We start from the raw sequence: 9,195 nt of genomic DNA, 5'->3' as shown, positions 1-9,195 counted from the left end.
GAGCGGTTGTTGCGAGATTAAGCAGGAAATTCACGGACCAAGCAATATTCTTTTTTTCTTCTCAAAGTAGCAAAAAATATATGAATAGAGTCATGTATTGAGAAAAATAATGGTTTGCGTAAAAATTAGCGGCCGCTTTCATATAAACGTCAAGTTTACTTCACAACTTATACGTGATGTAATTTTTGCTATTATATTTATATTAATCATGATAACTGAATTAAAATATTTATTGCGCGCGCACATGTTATTCATGTAATTTGTTTAATATCGATTTCATATTTTATTTGAACATTTGTTAATGTAATTTTTTATATTAGGTAAATAATTAAAATTATATCTAGGGTTAAATGTTTAATGAGTCACATATGGCAATGAGTGGCATAAATTATAATTTCTACTGAGCTGCTTTTTATCCGTCATTTTCTGTTTGTTTTTTTTTTCTATTTTTTATCGTTTATCTTATTGAACTCGCGAAAACGCAAAACTGTCACGACGAAAAAAATAATAAGCAAACTAATGGAATTCATGAGAAAACTTACGAGAAAGAAATATATTCTTGGGTTATTATTGATGGTTGAAGAATGTCTTTTATCGATATGTTTTATTGAGAAAAGAAAAAATATTTTATCTTTCAATTCATTACTGACCCCAATATTTTCGAACTGGTAACGGATATATATATATATAGTTCATTCCATAAATTTTCGAATAACCGTCAATAGCCGAAAAAACACTTTTCGGTTATTAATATATATGTATATATATAGCGTCTCTATTATTAGATTGCAATCATCACTAATAACTACTTTTATATATGTTTAAAAAACATATATATCAGAAGTTTCGAAGAGGTTAAATGCATCGTTACAAAAACTGTCAGTACCTTGTATGCGAACACAGCACATTTAATGTTACGCTTGACAGCGCGTATTTTATATTTTTTTTATAGGCAACTATATGCATATACCGAAAATGGATGCGCGTTTCTACGATATCTACATTGTCTGCGATATCTGAAATATTCCGTCGACGAGTGGATACGGACAATGTTTGCTTTTCGCTTCATATGCAGGCGTAGTATTCGTGATCTATATATATATTTAAGCGGTGTGTCTATATATATATATGATATGTAAATTCGATATTAGTAATGTATTTGTTTCAAATGCAGAGAAGCGCGAGCTTTTGCGCGAATTATTAATGCCCTACAATCTATATGGAATGTGAATTATTTAATAAATTACAGTATTTTGTCGGCGTGAAAGAAGTTTATCAGTTTACATTTTTTTTTTGCTATAATAGCTGGAAAGATGGGAAGAAATGCCGTTATCTATTTTAGAAACAGATATACTCGTATTGTTGATTAAATATTGCTTTATGGAAAGCTAACTATATATTTATTCGTTTTCTATTTCGTTAAATCTCGTTAAATATATATCGCTACGACAGTTTAATTTTCATTTAGTATTAAAATTGCAATCGTCATTATCATCCCGTTTTAGATCGAAATTAGAGCCTGTTCATATATTTCAATTTTTTAAAATCTTAATTAGCAAATTAATAAAAATATGTACGATCTAATAAAACTGACGGGCTATATAAAATATAGATATTCTTATAGTTTGAGGAATGTAGATTATTACTGTAACCGTTATTATCATGTCACTATATCTCATTACATTTTTTAAGGAAAAATGAGTAAGAAGAAAATATAGGACACGTCGCGCAAAAATACGTAAGTAAAGTAAAGTAGGTTACAATGCAATGAATTTTTATGCGTGAATATGAATTCTTCGCGGTAAACTTATAACCATTCCTGAATTTTGCAAAATCTTGTCACATATTAAAATACGTAACCGAAAAAAGTATCAATACTGAATAATAATGTCTATAATGTTCTTAAATTTATACGAATATATCATAATCATTATAAAATAACAAACATAATAAACTTGCAAACAATAGATTTCTCGATCAATTAAATAAACTTGATATGAGATATTAATCCGAATCATCGTCTGCATCTTCATCATCAGGCTTTGACAAATAAATAAAAATTTTCGTGTAATATATTTCTTCGGAATCGAAAAGTGATCGGACATTGCTGTTCACAGTGATTGCCTATATTCGCGCATTTTCTCAATCTATCGTATTCTCAATACATTCGCATACGGTGATAAATGTTTCATCGATGGGAATCAAGGCTGTTCAGACTCGCACAGCCATTTCGTCGCGATTCCCTGAGATCATATGATGCCCCGGTTTATCGGGGCTCCTTCGCGCCAACGTTTCGCCGCAGCGCCCATGTTTCATGCGATATGAATAATAATCTATGGGATGACTACATCGCTCGCATGCCTCACGCAAGCGTGAGCCAACGTAGGATTTGTAATTTATAATCGAAAAATGTAATTATTTGATAATTTATCGACAATCAAATATCTTGCAGAAATATTATATAATAATAAAAACTTTACTATTACTTTTCACAAATAATATTATAATATAAAGCTATGAATAAATATAGATGTTCGTTTATTTATAACAAAGCTTTGCACGAATTTCAATTTTTATACGCATTCAAATATCGACATTCGTGAATAAAACGTCTCTTTATAATCTTCGATATTCGCTACGAAGATAATGGTTCGTGGTGTTAAGCGCGAAATAATATATAATATACGTCCAATTACAAATTCCGTGGCAAATTGGCGAAAAAGCTCGTGTAAAGTTGGCTCTCGCTCGTTAGGCAGCGAGCGCGGCAAAAGTTACGCAAATATGTGCAGATAATGTGGGGAAAGGATGTCAAGAACCGGGATATAATTACAAGCGATAGTACGGTACTTTGCGGCTCTAAAAACCCTTTGCAATTCTGAGGCCAATACTGCGTGCCAAACGTTCCGCTCGTGAAAACGCCGGAAGCGTCTCAATTATCGCGCGATATAAAAATATTTTTGTGATTTATCGCGCAATAAATAACATATTATAGCGCGTATATACTAGCAGAACGTTCGGTGCATGTTTTATTCAACGGCCATTCTCTTGTCGATAGTCGGCAAAGGATCGGAGGAAGCACGTGAAAGTGTCAAAATCTTCAAGATATAAAAACTTTTTTATGTATTTCGTCAGATTATTATATTATCGCGCATTTTTATCGTTTCGCCCTCGTATTTATTGCATATGTATGGAAATATTTATAACAACGTCACGAAAATATTTTGCATGCATAATACATACGGGGAATATAAGATTATTGATGTAACTGCTGGAATATAACATTTTAGCATACCGTTTGCATTTTATTTATGTATTTTTTATTTATTTATGGTGAATATTTTGAAAACGGTTATGGCATTCTATAAATGTTATCATGTTTCTACTTCATATACTTTTCAAAATATATTTAACTTTGTTTAAAAATTTTTACCAGAATATCTTTACATGTACATTATATTTTAATGCTAAACTTTTTCTCTATAATGTCAGCGTTCTTGCGTGATTGATAAATGACAGAGATAAAGCAGGCGTGAAAAGCTGTTGTTGCAACATTAATTATTCGATCAAAAGTTTGATTCGAAGAATTGCCTCGAATTTTAAGATTCACGAGCTTCCTCAAAATTGCCGATCAAACTGTTTCACATTTTTCCGTAACTTTTGAAACGATGCAGCAGTGCAAGATGTACTGTTCACATCGCGAATATACCGTCCTACTTTGAAATGCAATATGCACGACGATGGTACCTCTCTTGTCGAGGTCGAGTGGACACTCGTTTGCCATTAGTTTCATTATTCATCGCAAACGGTTATATATCACACACATGACTTGTAAAATATTGAGAGTTATTCCCCAATCAAATTCAATTAACTTATATTATTTAATAGTAAAATAATATGTTAATTTGCAACAATTCAAAAATAGAGAAATATGTACGTGCTATCGAAAACCAATTGTAATTTCAACCTGATCCAAGAAAAAGAAATAAATCGATCCAAAAAATAAATAATTACAAGCGGCTATGAATCGTAATTATTTCAGTTTATCCTGAATGTGAGATAAAGCAAACGTAACGGTACGGAGAACTAAATTAAAATCATCGTGTGTCAATACCGCGGGATATATCATACCGTGCGCGATGAAAAAAGAAACACGTGCGCAATATTTCGATGCTGATTGCAATTTGCATCGGCGCATTGGCACGCAAAACCACCATGTTAAACGTGTGCTCGCTCGACACCCGGTGTGCCTCTCTCTCTTTCTCTCTCGGCAACATGCTGTACCGCTACAATATGTATATATCAGATCAATGTGTATTCATAATAATCAAAATTCGAAACAAGGCGCAGTTGATAAACTCACTTGTTGTAGAGCACTATGTCGGGCCGCCATATGTGATCAGACGGTACGTGCAACATGTGAACTCCTCCATACTCCTTCGGCTCCCATCGCAATTTGTAGTCGTACCATGACTTGAAACAGCCAATACAACAAATATAAACACATTATTGACACGCTTCTGCGTGCTATTGCATCAGGCTTTTATTATAATTATTATATATTTTTTATTGTAAGGCGACAAATATATTGTATTATATAAGTAAAATAGTATATTCATTTATAAAAATTATAACGTGCGATGTTTTTCGCAACTGTCATGTTCAACATTAATATTTGACAACAAATATTGATTAACAAAGTTTCTTGATTAATTGGCAACAATAATTCTTGTATAATTAATAATAAAAAGTAATAAATCTTTTGCGAATAAAGTTTTCTAGAGACAAATAAATAAAATTTTTCATTTAATTTCAAATTATTTTATTTACAAGTTGGTTACAAAAATATGTAACGCTGAAAATCGAAGTCATAATAAATGATAATTTCCACTAAAAGTTTTTTTCGTTGAAGATAAACAACTTTGAATTAATCAAAAGATATTTATTAAGTATTGATACAATAATTGATTGAACACTCCCTATGTATTATATAATTACATATTTATTCATACTTTCTTATATAATATTTTTGTATATAATTTAAAAACTTTTAATAAATATATTAAAGAAGTGTTTATATATTCATTAACCAACTTCACATTTAAAAATTGTTTTATTTGATTAAGATATTAATACGCGATGAACTATATGATTACTATGCGCAATGTAATATAATTTCAATAACTTCTACATCTCATGTTGTTTTTCCTACTTTTCCAGCCAGTTGTTACCCGAAAGCCCAGACGTAATTTCTTATGATTTCTGTTGTTCTATGAGACGGTAAAAGCCGCATTCCCCGACAGTTATCGTCGCGAACTAAAAATCTGAGAGACAGCAGCGCGTCGCGCACTTTTCCCAGCAAATATTTCCCGCCGACACTTTTCTTAAAAAAACTCTCTTTGTCTGCGATTTGACAAAGAATTTATTCTGTATAGCTACCGAATACTTGAACAAGATGCTCTCACACATGTTTCTTACATTCTTTGGATGTATGAAGATTTCAATAAATGTAAAGTTTTAAATACTTATAAATCTCTAGTAAGAGAGCCTTTTTCATTATAAATTACAATTGATGTTATCGCAGATATAAAGTTAAAAATTAATAATTGATTATATATCCGAATATAAAAAGGAAAAATGAGAAAAAGAAATACTCCTCTATCTTTCCTTTTTCTTTATTTCTATTAAGACATAAATTTGTTCCTGCATAAAAGAAACATTTATGTATGTCATAAACAAAATAACATATAATGAACGCAAATCCTAGAAAATCAGACCAACATTGCCTTGAAGAAAAGCAATGAATTTTCAAAGAAAAGCAAAAAAATTTACTTAATATTAGTTAAATATATATTTACACATCTAATCATTTTCTCACCCCATTCTTTCACTATTAATTTCATATACAAAAATATTTATCGTTGTATTTTTAATAAACATTATATAATTCCTTTTTTCCTAAAAACAAAATCAATTTCTTTATAATGTAACAAATGTTGATCGTCTCAAAAAAGTTTTAAAGTCTTTACAATTAGAGATTTTGTTATTAATTTCTAGAAAGAGATTATATAAAAAATAAAAAAATAATTTATATAACTCACCGGCACGAAGCGCAACAGCAGAGTTGTGGTATATAATGTTGATTCTGTAAAATACAAATATATCCAAATTATAAAGCAGTGTCCAAAATATTTTAAAATAAATATTTTTAAAAATAATTTTATTTGCGCACATTAAATATTTATATAAGTAATAATTTAATTTTTATATAAATAATTTAAATTATTATAAATCTAAAGTAAAATGTTAGAATATTTTATATATATTTCTCTTTATACATATGTAAGTATTAATTATGGTAATATATTTTATAATAAATACCTTAATATCACTTTTAAAAACAAAAGCTAGAATATTTTATTTGCATTATATTACACGAAATGATGTAAAATGAATAATAATCGCAGAAGACAACGAGCAATTAATTTTACGAATAATATCCAAAAACATAAATAACGTATTAAATCGTGCTTACATCAGGGTTGCTCCGCCGTTGCCCGATATCTCCCCGGGCCTCCTCTTCTCTTATCATTCTCGGTTGCGTTTTCATGGCACTCGCACAATATTCACTCGCCAAAACACGATTAATTACAATTAAGCGTGCATTAATCAATATGATTCGATGATCGCACGGCATTTTACGCGGCACTTTTGATGTTTATCGTACGCGGCTACAGTCTATTCGATGTTCAAAATTCACTCGCCACGATGATTCAGTTGAGACATTTGTAGCTAACAAATAAAAGTTAGAATTAAAGATAAATATCCGTAGAATGTAATATCCGAAGGTATGCCATCGCTTTTTGCCGACACATTATTGATTTCGATCGAATAAATTATATAAAACACGCGTTTTAACAAATTATTAATATATAAACGCCAAACCCCGATTTATTAAATAAAAATATTAAAATATGTCATTAATCACGTCTGTACTTTTTTAACAGCGCCCGATTTCGAAATCAATACGGTTTGTACTCGGAAAGTTTTACGAATCACACAATAATTAAAATAGTGCAATTCGAGTTAATTAAAATGCCATAAATTGTACAAAAATATAAAATAAAAATTTATCTGCTATATTATTTAGAATAAGTCTCGCCCAAAATGTTTGTTTTGATAAATAGCCGTTACTCATGAGTCGTATTTATGGTAATAATTAACCGTTGATTGATATAATTACATCGAATGATCTTGTTTAACATCTTTTAGTATTTGTCGCAATGGTAGTTCACGAAATAATACGATCAAGAGAACGACTCGCGTTACATTCCAATCTTGCCCTTCCACCTCCTTCACTCGAGTCTCGTCACGCGAATGCCAAGGCAGACAATAGTACATTAATGTTTATAGTCGGCGGCCTTGCCATTCACACGGCGAGACTCGAGTGGGGATAACGGAGAAGGGGGAAAACGTGGAATGTTATCGAGTCGTTCTGTTGACACGTTGTATTACTACTATGAACTATCATTGTGACAAGTACTAGAAGACATCAAACGCGATCGTTCCTTGCTATTAACATTTATTTCGTACGCGTTATTCATAAATGCTAATTATTTATCAAAACAGGCATTACGCGTAATTTATTTCTTTAAACTAAAAATAAATGATTTCGCGAGATAAATTTTAATTGTATTTTCGAGTTTCATAACATCTTAATTAATTTCCCTCGCGTAGTATTAATTATTAATCGCGCTAGTATTAATTGCTGATTTTATTCAGAGAACATCCAAATGTGGAACGTATTGATTTCGAAATTGTTCGGCATTATTAACGTATTTAAGTGAAAAGGCACAATTGTATCTGATTATATATTTTAATATTCATCAATTGTTTAATAAATATTCAACCTTTGTACATCGATGATTTGTTAAAACGCGTATTTCGAAAATTGTTGAATTTTTCGATCATTAATGAAAATCAGTAGATATAGAACGAATCGATTCAAGATCGAGCGCCGTAAAACGCGTTTGATTAATAAAAATAATCGTATTTAATCGTGTATTTCAATCATTATCGATCGCGTAACAAAAATTCCGGCGCTCTTGCTTTGTGACGTATGAGCGCGGTCAGTAACCTTGTCAATATTATTGTTCGCGCGACGATGCTTGGGAAGGTAATAGCTATTCCTGCGTCGTATCACTTTGCGAAATACCATCGCGACAAGTACTAGAAGACGTCAAACGAAATCATTTCTTGTAATTAACATTTCATGACTCATAAGCGTAACTCGTAAGCGACGGCTATTTATCAAAACAGCATTTTGTGCGATTTATTTCTTTAAAGTGAGCAGTATAATTAATAACTCGTATTTTTTGGCAACAAATTTCGCAATCGTAGCGAGTGATTTTTAAACGCCGAGCGAATCGTAGTACCGCGTCGTATAATGAACATCGAGAATGCCGTATAAAGTGCCGTGCGCTCATCGAATTATATTGATTAGTGCGCACGATTGCAATTAATCATCTTTTCGCGAGTGAATATTGTGTGAATACTATGAAAAAGCAACCGAAAATGACAAGAGAGGAGGAGGAGGCCCGGGGAGGCATCGGGCAACGGCGGAGCAACCGTGAGGTGAGCAAAATTTTTTATTTGTGAAATTAATTGCTCGTTCAGCTTGTGGTAGTTTTACATCAACTCGTGTATAACATGATGCATATAAAATATCCTTTTTATTTTTAAACGCTTAAAGTATTTATCACAAAATGTTTATAATAATTAATATTTTTTTTTGTAGCAATACATATAAAATATTTCACAACTTTATTTCAGATTATTAATTATTTAATTTATTTATACAAGAATTATAATTTTATTTATTATATTACTCTAAAGTTTCTATGTAAAAATAATTTCTTTCCAACATTTTCTAAAATTAAATATTTAGAAGATGTGACTGAAAAATTTAATTGCGCGCAGAAATTATTTTTTGAAATATCTATTATATTTTGGACACTGCTATATAATTTCAATATATTTGTATTTGATAGATCAAGACATTCTATGCTACAACTCCGCGGTAATACAACTCCGCGGAAAATTATCATTTTTATATAATTTCGGTATAATGTGAACCGCAAAAATTTTATACAAATTATATATATATAATATATTAGATATGCAGATACAATATTTGTA

The 9,195-nt window shown here is 30.7% G+C and overlaps 1 protein-coding gene across 4 annotated transcripts in view; it reads right to left on the bottom strand.

The window, feature by feature from the left end:
- LOC115241680 (acetylcholine receptor subunit alpha-like) overlaps nucleotides 1-9,195 on the bottom strand; it is a 159,389-nt gene that overhangs the window by 88,406 nt on the left and 61,788 nt on the right. Inside the window, exons 2-3 of one of the 4 annotated variants that reach the window (XM_029817557.1) lie at nucleotides 6,099-6,142; nucleotides 4,361-4,470 (exon numbers count right to left, since the gene is read on the bottom strand). The exons of 2 other annotated variants lie outside the window; for them this stretch is intronic. In XM_029817557.1, the coding sequence (XP_029673417.1) occupies nucleotides 4,361-4,416 (56 nt within the window). In that variant the 5' untranslated portion in view covers nucleotides 4,417-4,470; nucleotides 6,099-6,142. The remainder of the gene's footprint in view (nucleotides 1-4,360; nucleotides 4,471-6,098; nucleotides 6,143-9,195) is intronic. One more of the 4 variants, XM_029817554.1, reaches the window with a different exon arrangement.

Source organism: Formica exsecta, unplaced genomic scaffold (assembly GCF_003651465.1).
Source record: "Formica exsecta isolate Colony F162 unplaced genomic scaffold, ASM365146v1 scaffold502, whole genome shotgun sequence".
Lineage (NCBI taxonomy): Eukaryota > Metazoa > Arthropoda > Insecta > Hymenoptera > Formicidae > Formica > Formica exsecta.
Note: the sequence above shows the minus strand (reverse complement) of the source record. Positions and strands in the feature narration are given on the sequence as shown.